The following is a 19091-nucleotide window of genomic DNA, read 5'->3' as shown; positions in this document are numbered from 1 at the left end:
CTTAAATTACTTTTAAAATATTAATAGGTTAATATAGTTTTTACATGATTGATATACATTAAATTTATCAGCTTCTTGTGATATTATTTGCAATTCCAGTAATGAAGGACATGATCTGTCATTTATAAATTTATTAGTCATTCCTCCAATTGGTTGATCTAAAGCTATGTTTCAATAGAGTATGACAGCTGTAAAAGATTGTACATAATAATACAATACGTCAAGCACTGATTTTACCCAGTAGATGTAATGTATAAGTCTCATTATGACACTGATAAGTTGCACTGTTCAGTAATAACATGAAGTGGGGTACCATTTCGTAATTTTTAATTGATCTTATGGTGAACTCAAACGTTAATTGCAACATTATTTTAATATTTCCATGAAAACAGGTGGGTGTCGGCTTTATTATTTTAAGCATTTATAGTGAATGCTATCAGTTATCATTTAGATGTAAATATTGTTTTAAGGTGACTCCATCATTGCTGTATTCTGGGAACCTTTTTGCTCTACTTGGACACAACTCCTGTCTAAGAGTATTGGCTTTGGGTGGGGAGCAGTTTCCCAGCACTGAATGGCTGGCTAAAAATAGAGATTCTAAAAATAGAACACAGCTGGTCAACCTGTATGGTGTCACCGAGGTGTCGTGCTGGGCAATGTATTATGTGGTCACAGAGGAAGATATAAGGTTTGTATGAAGTGTGACATCTCTCTCTCTCTGTTCCTGGCTACATTGATTTTTGTGACGTCATCGCTTTTATAATGCTTCATACCTCATACTTTAACCTTTTTAATCTACATGCATAGGTCATTGAGTTTAAAACGTTCAATTTTAATTATATTTTCTCTCTTACAGGCGTTTCTTGTTTGATTTTTTTTGGCAGTCACATAAAAAACCAATCTATGCAATATGGATCTTTTACACCCATTATTGCTGCTTCTTCCTGTATGTGCGCGATGATGATCTAAAATATTAACTTCATGACGCTATATTCTAAAATCTTTTTCTATAAAGAAGGAATGTAGTTGATACTTGTTCGTAGTTTAATTTCATCGTTCCTCAAAAAGTTGTAACTCTGTTGCTCTGGTATCTTTCCTACTAAGAGTAATTAAATGGTAATTAAATTGAATGCGTTTTAATTCCCTTTTATTATTGTTTAATTTGAGTAACAATTCTATGAGGTTAAATTTTATTTACACGTAAATGTATAATGAATTTTGCTGGGCCAAGTGTGAGGTTTAGCGCTCTATAACCGGTTTAAACCCCCAATTCTTCGCATTGACCGTTCCAAGGCGGTGACCCCAGCTTTATTCTTATATAATAATAATAATAATAAAATCTTTATTTAAAGAAGATAGACTGGTTAAGAAATACATCAGATGAAATTACATAATATGCAATTTATATAATACATTTCTTATTTTCAACAAGGTCTTCTAACAAGATACAATTTACAACAAATACATCATATTTCATCTTGAGCAATAAGAACAAAACATAAAGAATCATATATGCATGCACATATAATGATATATATTTCTAATTTTATAACAAATGACAGACATAAAACTACAATAACCATCTATGCAAGAACAGTATTTAAACATTAAACTAATGTTATTTACTAAAACAACATGAAGCATGTTCAGTTTATTTCATAAAGTGTGGAAGAAAGATAAGCTTTTAATTTTTTTTAAATGTAATTAAATTGTTTGTTTGACGTATATATTGGGGTAACGAATTCCAAATTGTTTTGCTAGAAAATTCAAACGATTGTTTAAAATAGTTTGTTTTGGGTATTCGCACTAGCTTTAAATCCCCCTTTTCGCAAGATCGCAAGTTATAGTGATTATTTTGTGAAGGTGTCAAAAGGTCACGTATGTATGTTGGGGTTTGATTGTGAAATGCTTTAAATACAATAACTGACGTGAAATAGTGATTACGCTGTTCGAAAGTCAACCATTTTAGATCTTTAAATAGTGTTTTTGAATTAGTGTTGTACTTTTTATTTAAAATATGTGCACCACAACGCTTTTGTATTTTGACTATTCTATTAATTTCCGTTTTGGCCGCTGAACTCCAGGTAACGCATGCGTAGTCGGATATAGGTGAGATATAACCATTATAGAAAAGCTTACGCATTTCAAGGGTTAGATATGGTTTTATTTTTTGCAAAAGAAACATTCGTGATGACATTTTTGAAAAAACGCTGTTAATGTGTAGTTTCCAAGATAGAGTATTGTCAATATAAAGGCCAAGAAGTTTTTGACAATTTACTGTTTTGATCACCGTATCTGAAATTTTAAGTTTTAGATCTGTTATATTTTGAGCTTTCCGTTTTGACCCTAATACCATACAAGTAGTTTTTAGTGGATTAATAATCATGTTATTAGTTTGGCACCAATCATTTACAATTGAAAGATTTGTTTGTAGCTTATTTTGAAGTGTTTGAATATTTGTTCCCACAGTGTGCAATGTTGTATCATCAGCATACATTGCAGAATCACATGTAAGATCTAGCGAAAGATCATTAACGTAAATAAGAAATAGAAGAGGTCCTAAAATAGATCCTTGGGGAACACCAGCAATGATGCTTTTACAAGTAGAGGTAGTGTTTTCTGCTTTGATAAACTGAAATCGATTGCGTAGATATGAAGAAAATAGGTCACATGACCTATCATTAAAATGATAAAGTTTTAATTTGTGTAAAAGAACCCTATGGTCCACAAGATCAAATGCTTTTTTAAAATCCAAGAAAATTGTACCTACCAGATTTGCATTGTCAATTTGTTTAAGCCATGAATCAACTATATTAATCAATGCTGTTTGACAAGAATGATATTTGCGAAATCCCGACTGAGTTTTGTTTAATAGACCTGTACATTCTAGATATATATGCAATTGTTTAGCTATATGCTTTTCAAATATTTTAGATATAGTAGGTAAAATTGATATTGGTCTATAATTATTGGGATCTTCTACCGATCCACCCTTGTATAAAGGTATTACGTTTGCAATTTTAAGCATGTCGGGAAAGGTTCCATGTGATATACAGTTATTTATAAGAGCAGTGATTGGTTGTATAATGAATTCTTTGCAAAGTTTAATAATGCTGGGCCCTATACCATCAGCCCCAGCAGATTTGTTTGAATGAAGTTGATTAATTAAAGTACTAACTTCTGATGTAGTAATAAACTGAACAGAGAAATGCTTAGATTCTAGCTTAGCATCTAGATATGTTTTCAATGAGTGGAAATCGTGTTCAGCAAATTTAGTCTTTTTAATAAGTTTCGAGATGTCAACAAAGTGGTCATTAAGTGCATTAGCTACATTTGTTTTACCAGATATTATCTGATCATCCTTCCTTATCACATTTGGCAAAATAGAGGATTCTGTGTGTTCATTTGATGCTAATTTAATAGTTTTCCAGAGCGATTTCGCACTTGTTTTGTTTTGTACCGCATTCGAAAAATATTCTTTTTTTGCCATTTTGATTGCACTGTTACATTTATTACGCCACAACTTATATTGTGGCAAATTAGATTCACGTTTATATTTATCCCTTAAAGACCTTGCTTGTTTTACGTTTTCGTTGTACCAACCAGGTTGTTGTAATCTCTTAACTTTTTTATATTTGATAGGGGCATTCTTATTAAGGACTGAGTTTAATATTGTATAAAATACTTCAAATGCCTCATTAGCGTCCTCTATTGTTTCAACCATATCAAAATTAGCATTTGCTAAGTCATTTTGAAAATTGATTTCATTAAATTTTTTAAAATATCTGTACTTAATAATTTTATGATCATCTGTTTTAACAATTTTACCTTTGACGCTTAATGTAAAAACTACTGGGTAATGGTCACTTATGCCTATTTTTGGTATGATTACCTCAGAAATGTTGTCATATTTTGAATACAAATGGTCTAATATTGATGATGAACGTTCCGTAACCTTGTTGGAAAAGACACGTGTTGTTTTAAATTAAAATCAGTGATAAGTTTTTCCCATTTGTTATTGTTAAATATGTTTTGGCTTAAACAGTGAAAATTAAAATCCCCGGTTGAATACATATTACAATCTTCCATGTCTGCCTTATATATCTGTAATTCAAATGAGTCAATCCAAGATTGAGGGCTATTTGGTTGGCGATAAACAAAGTTAATTAGATAAGGTTTGTACTTTACAATGTTGATTTGTAGCCAATTTGATTCAATATCGTCACTTTCTAAATCATGTCTACGTACAAAAGAGATGCTATCTTTTATATAAACTATTATACCGCCTCCAGCAGAAATAGCCCTATCACGTCTTACAATGCTGTAACCGGAAATGGATATTGTATTAATCTTCGTTTTATCATTTAAAAATGTTTCACAAAAGCCTACTATATCTAAAGAACTATTTTCGTGTAAATAAACACGAATTTCATCCAATTTAGGCAATAAATGCTGGATATTCAAATGCATAATATGCAAACCTTTATATGTAAATGGAATATAATAATCATTATTTATGTTACATTTTAAAGTAGATTGTATGTGAGATTCCATAAGAACGTTACTATCCAGGGATGATATATCAGTGTATAAATTAGTTATTGTGCTACATTTAACATTATTCAATCTTAAGCAATGTGGTTTATGTTGATTTGTATCATCATTAGCAATAATTAAACTACACTTACATTTGTGCGAGTCACATTGGTTACATACCGACGAAAGAATGTCAAATTTATTTGTGCTATATAACGATGTAGTACGTCTGTCATCAGTAACCTATTGTCTTTTGGGTAGTCTGCAGTCACGTGTAACATGATTTTGACGTCCACAGTTCGTGCAGTGTCGACTGTTTTCATGATTGACGTGTCGACGAACGTACCGGAAGTCACGATTTTCATTATGACAATCCTGATATTCACTCCGGGTGTCGTGGTGTGCGTTCCTTAGATCATGCTGCCTGAAGAAGTTATGGTGCCCATTACGGAAGTCATGATGCCCTTTCCGGAAGTCATGATGTGAAAATATCAGTTTCAATAATAATGAACTCACATAGATGTTTTCAATTCCATACTATTTCTTTTTAAGGGAAAACAACAAGATTCCACTTGGTAAACCTCTAGCAAACACAGAGGTGGAGATTGTAAGTGTCCAAGAGACTGGTGAAAAGATGTTTGGGCAGGTTTTCATAAGTAAGTTTCTTCAATTTGGATAGTCCCTGTCTTTGCTAGTACATTCACTGTTTACAAATACTATCAAACTTGTTTAATTTTATTAACATAACTCTTATTACTAACATTTTATGAAATGATTGCAACAAATATTTTATTTGGATGAAATACAATAGGTAAAATTGAAGTTAAATATGTTTAAGCATCAACCGTCATGATAAAAAATGTAGCCTGTTTATAAACTTAAAAACGTCATGTACACAGTTTTTAGTTTAATTAGTTTAACAATAATTATTATTGCTGGATTGCATAGAAATCATAAGGCTAAAATTTCGCTTTATTTTTTATTTACTTTTATATTCATTTTTATGTCCCCCAGTTTATACTGGGGGACATATTGTTTTTGCCCTGTCTGTTTGTTTGTTGGTTTCTTTGCGTCAAACTTTAACATTTGCCATAACTTTTGCAATATTGAAGATAGCAACTTAATATATGGCATGCATGTGTATCTCATGGAGCTGCACATTTTTAGTGGTGAAAGGTCAAGGTCATCCTTTAAGGTCAAATATATGGGGGGCATAGTGTTTCACAAACACATTTTGTTTAAATTTATAATGTATGTATTTTATGATCACATTTAGTAGGAGTGTCATTTTCAAATATTTTATGTTTATTTAAGGTGGTAATGGAAGGCAATGCGTTATTGGTGAAGATCCGCATAGCCAGTTCAGTGATGTATCAAACAGAGGAGTTAACACTGGAGATTTTGTAGAAATTCAGGGAGACAACTGGTATTTTTGTGGTCGAAAGGACAGTCAACTGAAGAGAAATGGGCACAGAATCAATTTACTGGAGATAAAGAACGTGTGTATTTATTATTTTTTGTATACCGGGTATGTATTTTTTTAGGTTTCCAGATTCCTAAACATTTTATTGTTAAGTCCTTTTATATCTGGAAAAAATGTATTTTTTTAACAGTCAAGCTATTTTTTAAACTGTCATCTCCATCAGAATCAGTGTTAGTTCATGTTTCTAGTAATTGTCTGTATGTATGAAACTAAGCAATTTCTAAGGAATTGCTTTGCAACTTTTATTTAACGTAAGTTATCAGCTAAGTTTGCCACATGGTAAGGTTGGTTACTCTGTGATTCGTTTTTCAAGAGTTGTATGCCCTTGTCTTAAATAAGTTGTCATATTACATAAGTACACATTTTACAATGTATCTGAATCATTAAATGACCCTCGATGAACTTTGTTCATGGTATTGACCTAAATGTGCAGGAAGTCGTTTATTACTCTGTAAAATAAGTTTGCACTCATTCAAAAATATTTGTAAATTGTTTTGACTTTTGGTTAACAGCACAGTGTCATAAGCATAAGAACAATAAATTCAAAAAGAAAAAAATAATATAAGGATGAAAAGTTATAGTTTTAAAGGTCCTGTTTCACAAATAAAGAGTTTTAAGCTGAACATTGAGAAGTGTAAATTCGAATATTAGTATGACTTTTTGTTTTTATGCTCTCCCAAAAAATTTTGGGGGGAGCATATAGTTACCGCTTCGTCTGTCCGTCCGTCCGTCCGTGTGCCCGCCCGTGCACAATTTTTGTCCGGGCTATTTCTCAGCAACTTATGACCGGAATTCAATGAAACTTTATGGGAAGCTTCACTACCAAGAGGAGATGTGCATATTATCAGCGGGTTCTGGTCGGATGATTTTTCACAGAGTTATGGCCCTTTGAAAATGTCCATTTACTGTACATATAGTGCAATTCTTGTCCGGGCTATTTCTCAGCAACTAATGACCGGAATTCAATGAAACTTAATGGGAAGCTTCACTACCAAGAGGAGATGTGCATATTATCAGCGGGTTTAAGTGGGATGATGTTTCACAGAGTTATGGCCCTTTGAAATTTTCCATTAACTGTACATATAGTGCAATTCTTGTCCGGGCTATTTTTCAGCAACTAATGACCGGAATTCAATGAAACTGTATGGGAAGCTTCACTACCAAGAGGAGATGTGCATATTATCAGCGGGTTCTGGTGGGATGATTTTTTACAGAGTTATGGCCCTTTGAAATGTTATATAAAAAATTATTGTCCCCCCAACTACTGTGCCCTCAAGACGTTTCCTTTTATCTGAATATATAGTGTAATATTGTGACAAAAAAACACTTTGGGGAGCATCACCCGTCTCCGACGGTTTCTTGTTTTACTCAGGTTGCCCTCAGTTGCCAAAATATAACGGCCTGCGAAGTGCTTCACATCAAACGTTGGCAAAAGATAGTCGTTTTTGTTATGCTACTAGATGGTGTCCATAACAACACAAGGGAAGTTGTTTTGCGTCACATGCATGGTCGTTTACCAAGTTACAGCCTGCCAGATGATGTACATATTGTACAAGAGATACCAGTAACAGAACATGGTATGTTGGTTAATCCTTATTCACTATATTTCTCAAGTGGATGTTCTTTTGAATGTAGACCTGTTCAAAGAATAATCTTGCATCCCATGTCACATTATATTGATCTAAACTAACAAATCATGCAAAAAACATCTTTGAGTTTATGTCTGTTGAAATCATATGTAAACTGTTCATTTATGGGCTGCTATTCTGTTTACAGATGCATGTCTGTTAAGCCAATTACATGAAATTTAAACTTAAAACGACTTTTGAAAAGATTAATTGCAAATTTAAATACAATATGTACTTGCATAGTAAACTATATTTTTTGTTTCATGTATTTATTATTTTTTACAGTCAACTTAGATTATTTGTAGGTAAAGCAGATATTAGACTTTTAGAAAAGCTGTACTGTACACTGAAAACAAAGAAGCTGGAAGATGGTGACCTTGTCGAATATTTGGCCTCAGCATGGATGGTAAAATTGTGGAACCTGTCAGTTTTGAAATCATGATGCTTGCCAAGCTGATGGATAACCATCCGTATCATTCACTCACATAATGCATTTGTGATGCCTTTTGTCCGTCGTCCGTTGTGCCTCGTCAACATTCTAGAGGCCACATATGTGGTCAAATCTTCATGGCCAGAACACGTGTCCTGTTACTATCTTGGACAAGTTCGAAATTGTTTCGAGCGTTTCCTTATATGGCTGAAGTAAAACCTTGTTAACATTTTAAAAGTCATAAGTTGGGTCAATCTTCATGACACTTGGTCTGAACATGTGTCACAATGATATCTTGAACGAGTTCAAAAGTGGTTCTGGTTGGTTGAAAAACATGGCCGCTAGGGGCGGGTTAGTTTTTCTTTCCTATGGCTATAGTAATACCTTGTTAACATTCTAGAAGTCAGATTTACTGTCCAATCTTCATGACACTTAGTAAGAATATCTGTTTTTATGATATCTTGTATGAGTTTGAAAATGGTTCCGGTCTGTTGAAAAACACGTCTGCCTTTGGGTAGAGCATTCTTTCCTTACATGGCTATAACTAAACCTTGTGAACACTCAAGAAGTCACATTTATAATCAGATCTTAATAAAACTTGGTCAGAACATTGGTTCTTATGAGTTTGAAAATAGTTATAGCTTGTTCAAAAGTAGTAAAATGTAAAATGGTTTCTGGATGATAACTCAAGAACGCTTATGCCTAGGATCATGAAACTTCATAGGTAAATTGATCATGACTCGCAGATGACCCCTATCGATTTTCAGTTCACTAGGTCAAGGTCACGGTGACCCGAAATAGTAAAATGGTTTCTGGATGATGACTTAAGAACACTTATGCCTAGGATCATGAAACTTCATAGGTACATTGATCATGACTAGCAGATGACCCCTATTGATTTTCAGGTCACTAGGTCAAAGGTCAAGGTCACAGTGCCAAAAAACGTATTCACACAATGGCTGCCACTACAACTGACAGCCCATATGGGGGCATGCATGTTTAACAAACAGCCCTTGTTTAGTGCAAACTTAGTCAGAACGCTAGCTTTAATGACTTTTCGATTAAGAAAGACAATTTTTCTGGTTTGTTTGAAAACATGGCCAACGGGGGATGATTGAAAAATAAATGTGGCTAATATAGCATCAAGAAGTTTTAACTTAAGCCATATAAGGAAAACAGCCCAGGTTTTCCTTATATGGCTTAAGTTAAAACTTCTTGAAGCTATATTAGCCACATTTATTTTTCAGTAAACTTGGTCAGAACATTTGTCCCAATGAAATCTCGGCTGAGATTGAAACTTGATAATGCAAGTTCAAAAACTAGGTCAAATACAAAACATGTTAATACTCTAAAAGTCAATTTTGGTCCAATTTTCATGAGTCGGCTCACACTATTACAAAATAGTTTTGTTTTTTGGGTCTCAGTTGAGCACCTTAAGACCGAGGGCACTCTTGTTTTCTTCAGGATCTGTTGGAAGTTAATGAGTATCACCTTATTGTTTCAAACTTTGTCCTTGATGGTGGTGATTCTATAAAAGCAGTACAACTGGCAAATGAGTTGGAGGCAAAACTTAAACGCAGGTGGGTATTTGATAGAATATCAAATTATCATACAATCTTATATTGAAATTACTATTGTAACTTTATTACATGTAAGATGTCTAGTATATCATTTAGCACACTATCAAACTAACAAATTAACATTGTATGTGTAATTTTAATCCGTTGTTTTTCAACTGTAGTAGTCACACATTTTATTATGAAACATGCACATATTTTTTGTTCAAATGTTATCTGTGTTGAGTTCAGAAATCATTTTGCTTTATTAAAATACATTACTCACATGGTGGCTTTTTCTTTGTTAGCTATTGTGACAGATTTGGAATAGTTGTCTACATTCGGGTTTTATATGAGCGTTTTAGGTCGTTTTGGGGGCAGATAAATCATAAAGGTCGCATCCTCTAATATAAATGGAAGATGTTAAAAAAAGCAAGCTCAAATAGTACTATTCAATTGATGCAAACATTCTTATTTATTTCGTTATCTATTCAAGGATAACTCACTGTATGCTGTGAAGTAGTAAGCTATGCTCTCGTTTGAACGGATTTTAGGTTACCATTTTTGATGGGCATTCTAATGAACCAGACTTTCCAGCAAGTAAAGCAATACGTAATTGCTGCTGCAAGAAATGGAGATAAAGATTTATGTGAATATGAGAAGACAGATTCGCCAGAAACAAAGGAGAAATTTGTACATACTTTTCCTGGAAATGAAAACGACCTGTTTGATTCTGCTGAAAATAAGACTAACATGGTATCAAGGCAAGTTACTAGCACTATTGTGATGAATGAAAGTGATACAGGATTTGTAAGAGGTTATAAGGACAATATATCTGAAATCAATGCCGTTGTCGAGTTGCATTTTACTAACATAGATCAGCGCAAAATTGAAGAAAAGGTTGGTTCAAATGAAACTTCGAACTCTAGTTTCAGCGGTGAAGTGAATGAAAAATTTTCAGCATCATCACTGAAAAGAAAGAAATTAAATCAGAATAAACCTGAAGATAAATATTTATTCGAAAATGTAGATATAGCGAGAGATGATACTAATCACCAATTACATGCAAAATCTGAAGAAAGCAGTACTTCTGAAGCAGTCATTAATTTAGATAGGTCCGATTTCAAGCATTTCAGTAATATATCGACTATTGAAGCTGCAAGTAAAAATGGTGTCAAGAGAACAAAGTGTTCTGATCCATTTTTGGTGTCCATTAGTGGCGGAAATAAGATCCACTTTCTTCAGCCAGCTTTTGATCTCGGAGTAAATGATAATTTCGTACGAAATATAATGGAACACATTTGTATTGAAAAAAACAACCATGAAGAGGTATCTAGTCAGAGAATTGAAAAGGTGAGGATTCAGTTGAAGCTCGTTTGGAAACACGACATGAAGAAATGTGTTGATGCCAGTCCGGTGATCGCAATAGGAAAACACAGGTATGGTTCGCGAGATTATAAAACGCTTCTGTTATGTCTGCTTTAACATTTGGGCAATCACCGAAAGATTGTATCATATTCTAATTTATTTCCGGAAATTTAAAATAACATATAAAAATCGATTTAAAATATTTGAAAAAAAAGGATTCTATTTTTGTTTTCTGACAAGCTCTATTTTTACACTGGTATAAAGCACACTGGAAAAAACATGACATGTGTAATGGTCAATTTTACTTATTTTATAGGTCTGTTGTGTTTGTGGGTTCCCACTCCTACATGTTTTCCGCCATCGAATTGCACACTGGCAACATTCTTTGGAGTCTCACGTTTCCATACAGGATTATGGAACAAGCTGCGCTCAGTGTTTGTGGAACCAAGATTATAGTGTGTAAGTTATTATTAGTAGATTGTACCTTTGGACAACGGCTGTGTACTGGTATATTTGATACATTAAATTCTTTACGCAGGGTTCTAATTAAGCTTTACTTGCTTTTTCACAAGGAAAACATACAAGCAATCACAAAAAGCATGTGTTCCTTTAAAGCAGCATTGAAGCATAAAATGATTAAAGCCACACAACTTATGTGACATAGTTAATTTAAGTATAAATAAGAAACATATTTTATCTGTGTCAATTTAAATATATCTGCCTAGTATCTGTTGCAAGGTAGAAATCCGTCTTTTTTGCGCTTCAAAACTTAAAAATAATCGTGTTTGTCGTACATCTAGAAATCCTACTTTCGGTTTTATAAGCGGTACCGTTTGAAAAAAAATTACATTACTTGCTAACTACACTATAGATTTAATAGATATTAGAATATATCAAGTTGTTACAAGGTAGAAATTCGTCTTTTTTGCGCTTTATAACTTAAAAATAATCACATTTATCGAAATGGATGTATACGTAACGTATAGAAATCCTACTTTCGGTTTTAAAATTACAAAATAATAATAAATTACTTGCTTACTAGGCGATTTAATTTTATCTATGCCAATTAGAATATATCTGATGGTTACAAGGTAGAAATCCATCTTTTTTGCGCATTAAAACTTAAAAATAATCGGGTTTGTCGAAATGAACGTATACGTATAGAAATCCTTCTTTTGATATTAAAATTTATTTAAAAAAAATAAATTACTTACTAACTAGGCTATAGATTTAATGACAATTTTGCACACTTTCAAATTTCATCTACCGTAAAACGCTGTGTATAACGCGCACTTTTTTACCCCAAAATGTAATTTTAAAAACTTGATGCGCATTATACACTGCTACAGCCATGCCAAGAGATTTTTTCCTACGGTACAGAATTTTTTCCCCGATTTTTTGCTTCAAAAACTATTTTTCCTGATTTTTTTGGTTCAAAAAGTAGATGCGCGTTATACATAAATGCGCATTATACACAGTGTTTTACGGTATATGTATTGATAAACATGTATTTCATTTCAAGGTGTGTGGCTTTAAGTGTATGTTCTAAGATTTTGTGATAAGTTTTGTTCATATTTATTTTATTCCATTCTATGCAAAAACTGTAAAGATGTCATGATTTTAATAACACAAATTAGCACGTCATGACGGGTTCACAAATCTAATATTAAATTTCTTCATTTAGGTTGTGTGGATGGCTATGTATACGTCCTAGATTCCCACAGTGGCGCCATCTTGTGGCAGTTCAACACCGGATCCGCACTGCAGTGTGCTCCCACAGTCGATTATGTGTCGGGTCACGTGTTTGTGCGCAATTTTAACGACGTTTACGTCTGCCTTGACGTAAAAGTAAGCTTTATTTTAGTTTATTAAAAAAGGTTGTTATAAATGCCAGTATTAAGATCGTGCTTACAATGCCAACGAGAAATTATAATTGGTAAGATTACCCCCTCCCTAACACATGCATGCGCAAACACACGAAAGAGTGTTATATGAATGATTTCAAAACCTCTCGCAGTTCCGAACCGAAGTATATTGCTTGCTATTTTTGGCTGGTTTTGTGAAAGTTATATGGTATATGGGCAACTTTTCATTTATATTTTTTTACTTTATTACTCATTGTTACTTCAAAATTAATTCAGGTCCCGAAAAGTCATAAGAAAATATTTTGTTTTTACTTCGAGCCCTGATATAAGAAAACTGCATTTCAGGAATACAGAGAAGTGTGGAGGGTTTCATTACCAGATCTTCCGGGTAAAACATCGGGAGCAGTTAGTCACTGTCCGCATCAAGTCTACTTCACCAGCTCTCGCTATGGTGTCGTCTTCCCTCTAGATAGTGTAGGTTATTAAACCCCCATTACCATTGGTAATGGGGACTATATAGAGTCCCTTTGTCGGTCGTTCGGTCTGTTCGAAATTTCATCCGATCTTTACCAAACTTGGTCACACCACAGAGCGTATATTGACAGGAGTTGAAACGAGTATTTGACCCTTACTGTAGTCAATTCAAATTTATGAAAAAATTAATCATCGATTTTATTGGTTTATACGTTATCTTGTTGCTTATTAATTCCTCTTTCAACAAAATATTACTTTTAGTATATTTCCGTTGTTATTAATGGATGTATAGCGAGTTAAACATGAGAAAAACACATTTTATGTTTTACCCACGCGCGCTTAACCTTGTCGATACTTTGTTAAGTAACCAGTAGCTATCGATTAGCGTACATCGAAGCGCCAAGGTTATACATTCTGATGTACCCACTAACGTCTTTTTTCTAATTTTGCTTTTATTTCTCGGCCGATTATCATTAGAAAGCCTAAATTTGGTAGTTTTCAGATATATAAATATATATGAAGTTTTACGTCTAATTTGGGCAGCCCGGCGAGTTATAACTTTAACTTTTGCAAATATCATACTGTTTTAGAATCTATATTTACGGTAAACATGGTCGTACTTTATACAGATTTGTAACTTTAAAGCATAATTGCCAAGACCATAGCATCAGTTCTCTGAGTTAGGACCGCGCGATACTTTCGTGCAAAGTCATTCCTTACTTAATTTCGTTTTTAAAACCATTTTTTTCTATCGTATACAGAATTCTATCCTCCTAGGCAAGATGTAATTTTTAAAACTGAACTCCAAATATAAACGCTACAAATCGGTATAAAGTACGAAAATGTCAACCGTAAATCTAGACTCTAAAACGGTGTGATAATTGCAAAAGTTCAAGTTATAACTCGCCAGGCTGGCCAAATCAGAAGAAAAACATAATATATATTTATATATCTGAAAACTACGTAACGTAGGCTTTCTAATGATATATAAGTTGTAAAAATCGGCCAAGAACTGAAAGTATAAATTAAAAAAAGACGTGAGTGGGTACATCAAAATGTATAACCTCGGCGCTAATACATGTACGCTAATCGATAGCTACTGGTTACGTAACAAAGTATCGACAAGCTATTTGCCGATACGGTTCCGTTTCATATCCGTCTCATCTAGAGTCCGTGGTCACAAGTTGTATCTAGATGATGTATAGGTCAAGTTTGAATATGGCTCATGCTGGTTCAAAAACTAGGTCACGGGGTCACTTAGTGTGTTTTACACCGAAAGTTTGTCCGGACCATAATTATGTCATTTATTGTTAGATTTTAAAATAACTTGGTACATTTGTTAACCATCATGGAATGGTGTGTCGTGTGAAAAAAGTATGTCGATTTCTCCAAGGTCAAGGTCACACGTGGAGTTCAAAGGTCAAATGCTTGTCCAGGCCATTACTTTTTATTGTTAGATTTTAAAATCATTTGGCAAATTTGTTTACCATCATTGGACGGTGTGTTGTGCGAAAGAATTACATCAATATCTCCAAGGTCAAGGTCACACTTTGAGTTCAAAGATCAAAATAGCCATAAATGAACTTGTCCGGGCAATAACTATGTCGTTCATTGTGTGAGATTTTAAAATCATTTGGCACATTTGTTCACCATCATTGGACGGTGTGTCGCGCGAAACAATTACGTTGATATCTCCAAGGTCAAGGTCACACTTTAAAATCAAAGGTCAAATATGGCCATAAATGAGCTTGTCCGGGCCATAACTATGTTGTTCATTGTGAGATTTTAAAATCATTTGGCACATTTGTTCACCATCATTGGCCGGTGTGTCGCGCGAAAGTATACCGTTGATATCTCCAAAGTCAAGGTCACACTTTGAATTCAAAGGTCAAAAATGGCCATAAATGAGCTTGTCCGGGCCATAACTTTGTCATTCATTATGAGATTTTAAAATTATTTGGGTCATTTGTTCACCATCATTGGACAGTGCGTCGCGCAAAAGAATAACATCGATATATCCAAGGTCAAGGTCTCACCGTGAGTTCAAAGGTAAAAAATGGCCTTAAATGATCTTGTCCGGGTCATAACTATGTCATGCATTGTGAGATTTTAAAATTACTTGGTACATTTGTTCACAATCATTGGACAATGTGTCATGCGAAAGAATTACGTCGATATCTCAAAGGTCAAGGTCACACTTGGAGTTCAAAAGTGAAAAATGGCCATAAATGAGCTTGTCCTGGCCATTACTATGTCTTTCATTGTGAGATTTTAAAATGACTCTGTACATTAATTTTGTTCACAGACATTGGACGGCGTGTCATGCGAAAGAATTCAAGAGTTCAAAGGTCAAAATTGTCATATATAATAATGGCATAATAATTCTTAAAAATCGCCATAAATTAGATTTTTTGTTTTGTGAAGACAGCATGCAAAATAGTCTGTGTCAATGCGGCACATGGGGGTATACATCACATCTGTGACAAAGCTCTAGTTTGGATATTCTTTAGGATGTGTGATAAGCGCCTCAAAAACAATAGTTAACAAAATGAGATTCTTAACGTTATTAAGCTGATAAACAATGAACACAAGTTAATTTATATTAAAAGGACTCATTTTTACCATGCTTTTTGAGCTCTGTCTAAATTTTCGTCATTTTAATATAAAATGAATGTCTTGTTGCATGGTGTGACCTTATTCGTACAATCTTATGAACATGGAAACAACTGTTCATTGTCACTGAACTTCTTTTTAGGGATATAATTCATTATTCTACTTGGTTAAAGTAAATCTCTTTTTGACGTCCTTAGAATATCTATTAAATAATCAATATTGTATTGAAGGACAACGGCTGGGTGTTGTGGCAGTACAAGATTGGTATTCCAGTGCTGGTATCCCCCGTTGTGTCCTCCAGAGGCGTTCTTGTGGCGTGTACGGACGGACAACTGTATCACATCACTCACAGTGGAGAATTGGTGACTATTTTCTTTTAAATATTGTAAACTTGTGTTTTTCATTCTCAACTTATTAGTTATTTCAGATGTTGTTTGCTTCTTAATTGATGCTCACTAAAGATTTTGGTAATGCGTGCTTATTTATTGTTATACCCCCACAAACGAAGTTTAGGGGTGTATATAGGAGTGAACTTTCTGTCGGTCGGTCGGTCGGTCGGTCGGTATTAAGTGTCCGCTCTCTTATAAAAGTAGTTTTCATCCGATCTTCACTAAACTTGGTCAGAAGTTGTATCTAGATAATGTCTTGGCCAAGTTCGAACATGGGTCATGGGTCATGGTATAGTCAAAAACTATGTCACGGGGTCACTTAGTGCGTTTTAAACATTGAGCATGGTATCCACTCTCTAATTCAAGAAGTTTTCATCTGATCTTCACCAAACTTGATCAGAAGTTGTATCTAGATGATGTCTAGGTCAAGTTTGAATGTGGGTCATGCCGGGTCAAAAACTAGGTCACGGGGTCACTTAGTGTGTTTTAAACATTCAGCATGTTGTCCGATCTCTAATTCAAGTTGTTTTCATCCAATATCTTCACCAAACTTAGTCAAAGTTTCATCTAGATGATCTCTATGCCAAGTTTGAACATGGGCCATGCTGGGCCAAAAACTAGGTAAAGGGGTCACACTTAAAAAAATTTCAGCATGGTGTCCACTCTCTAATTCAAGTAGTTTTCATCAGATCTTCACCACACTTGGTCAGAAGTTGTATCTAGATGATTTAAAGGTCAAATTCAAACATGGGCATTGATGGGTTAAAAACTAGGTCACGGGGTCACTTAATACAATTTAAACATTGAGCATGGTGTCCGCTGTTTTTTTGTGAAGACAACATGCAAAATATTCTATTTCAATGCTGCATGTGGGGGTATTCGTCACGTCTGTGACAAAGCTCTAGTTTAAATTGTGCTATACAATTTTAGCAATAACATTGATTCCAAAGTACAATGTAGTTGGCGCCCAGAAAAACAGGCAATTATTATCATTTATGCAGGGTCTTTGCTTGATGTACACAATTTAACTTTTGTACAATACAAATGCAGTAATCTTTTTCCCTGGAAATCAGTGTGATAGATTTATATTGTTTTGTTTCAGATTTGGAAAACCAGGGTTTGCAATACTGGAAGAATATCTTCCCCTCCATCTTTAGAGATTTCCGATTTGGGTCTAGCAATAGGGAACAACAGAACTCTATCAAAAATATTCATTGGAACACACAATGACAATAACAAAACTGACAGTTCTATTGTAGTCATTAATGCAGAAAATGGATGTATAGAAACGTCACGATCTATACTTTCGGGTATTCCAACATATGTTTTTCCATATACGCTGCGTATTGGATGTGTCAGGAAAAATATTGACAAGACATGTACCCAGGGTAGAACCACAGAAGACAACTGTACTACACATGATAAGAAAATAAACATAGTGCTATTTACTGACACGCATGGGATGAATATTACATCCGCATCAACATTTGATATTCTGTGCCAAGTTGGAGGATTCCAAAAGGAGATTTGGTCATCCCCGGTTTTGTATGACAATTTTGTAGTATTTGGTTGCCGAGACAATCATGTGTATTGCTACAAGATATCTGCCAGCCAGACTGAATAATGTCTGATGTAGTTAGGTTCATTTTTGTATTGGTACAGAAGTACAGTAAACGTTTTGGTCACCCAATAGCTATTTTTATTATCCCGCGCCAAAGGGGAACAATATAGTCCTGGCATAGTCCGATGGTCAGTCGGTCAGGATTTCAGTCAGTCCGTCAGTCCTTAAGTTTGTCCATATGTAACAAACTGTTTAAGGTTATATCTCAGAATCTATGTAAGATTGAAACATGAAACTTCATGGGTATATACATATCAATGAGGAGAAATGCCATACACAAGAACCATAACCCTACACTTTCTTAATTAAGAGTTGTAACCTTTTTAACCAGGTTTTCTGAAGGAAAAAACTGGTTATTAGATTGGCGAATGCGGCGGGCTGGCTGGCTGGCTGGCTGGCAGGCTGGCGGGCGGAACAAGCTTGTCCGGGCCATAACTTTGTCGTTCATTGTGAGATTTAAAAATCATTTGGCACATTTGTTGACCATCAATAGACGGTGTGTCGCGCGAAAAAAATACGTCAATATCTCCAAGGTCAAGGTCACACTTTGAGTTCAAAGGTAAAAAATAGCCATAAATGAGCTTGTCTGGGCTATAACTATGTCATTCATTATGAGATTTTAAAATCATTTGGCACATTTGTTCACCATCATGGGACGGTGTGTCGCACGAAAGAATCACGTCAATATCTCCAATGTCAAGGTCGCCACGACTAAAAATAGATTTATTTTAAAACAAACTTACAAAGGGGGTTAATTTTGTTTGTTCATTTCAAAAGTTCAGTTTGAGTTGTCTCCCTTTATCAGATTTTTTTCACAATGAAAACCTGGTTTTGTGACAATTTTGTCCCTTGTTATTATATGTTTCGTTTCAGGGCTATATCTCAGATTCGATTCAAGATTTCAACTTGAAACGTAATGGGTGTATTTATATCAATGAGGAAAAGTGCCCTGCACAAGAACCATAACCATACTTTTTAAATAAGAGTAATTGCCCATTGTTGTTTTTGTACAATGCAAAATCTAAGATACTTCTCCAGATTTCAACATTAAACTTCAGATGTGTAGGTATTTCAAATATGTTGGTATATCGATGAGGAGTATTGCAATGAATAAAACCGATAGCTTCA

At 34.3% G+C, this 19091-nt stretch overlaps 1 protein-coding gene across 1 annotated transcript in view; it reads left to right on the top strand.

Annotated features, from left to right (window-relative positions):
• LOC127837188 (beta-alanine-activating enzyme-like) overlaps positions 1–19091 on the top strand; it is a 25414-nt gene extending 6323 nt beyond the window's left edge. Inside the window, exons 8-19 of the mRNA XM_052364114.1 lie at positions 471–688; positions 5089–5192; positions 5851–6035; positions 7392–7596; positions 7953–8053; positions 9542–9657; positions 10188–11072; positions 11318–11460; positions 12686–12849; positions 13212–13340; positions 16184–16315; positions 17445–19091. Of these exons, the coding sequence (XP_052220074.1) occupies positions 471–688; positions 5089–5192; positions 5851–6035; positions 7392–7596; positions 7953–8053; positions 9542–9657; positions 10188–11072; positions 11318–11460; positions 12686–12849; positions 13212–13340; positions 16184–16315; positions 17445–17966 (2904 nt within the window). The 3' untranslated portion in view covers positions 17967–19091. The remainder of the gene's footprint in view (positions 1–470; positions 689–5088; positions 5193–5850; positions 6036–7391; positions 7597–7952; positions 8054–9541; positions 9658–10187; positions 11073–11317; positions 11461–12685; positions 12850–13211; positions 13341–16183; positions 16316–17444) is intronic.

This window comes from Dreissena polymorpha, chromosome 7 (genome assembly GCF_020536995.1).
Source record: "Dreissena polymorpha isolate Duluth1 chromosome 7, UMN_Dpol_1.0, whole genome shotgun sequence".
NCBI classification, from domain to species: Eukaryota; Metazoa; Mollusca; class Bivalvia; order Myida; family Dreissenidae; genus Dreissena; species Dreissena polymorpha.
This window is presented reverse-complemented; position numbering and strand designations above follow the sequence as displayed.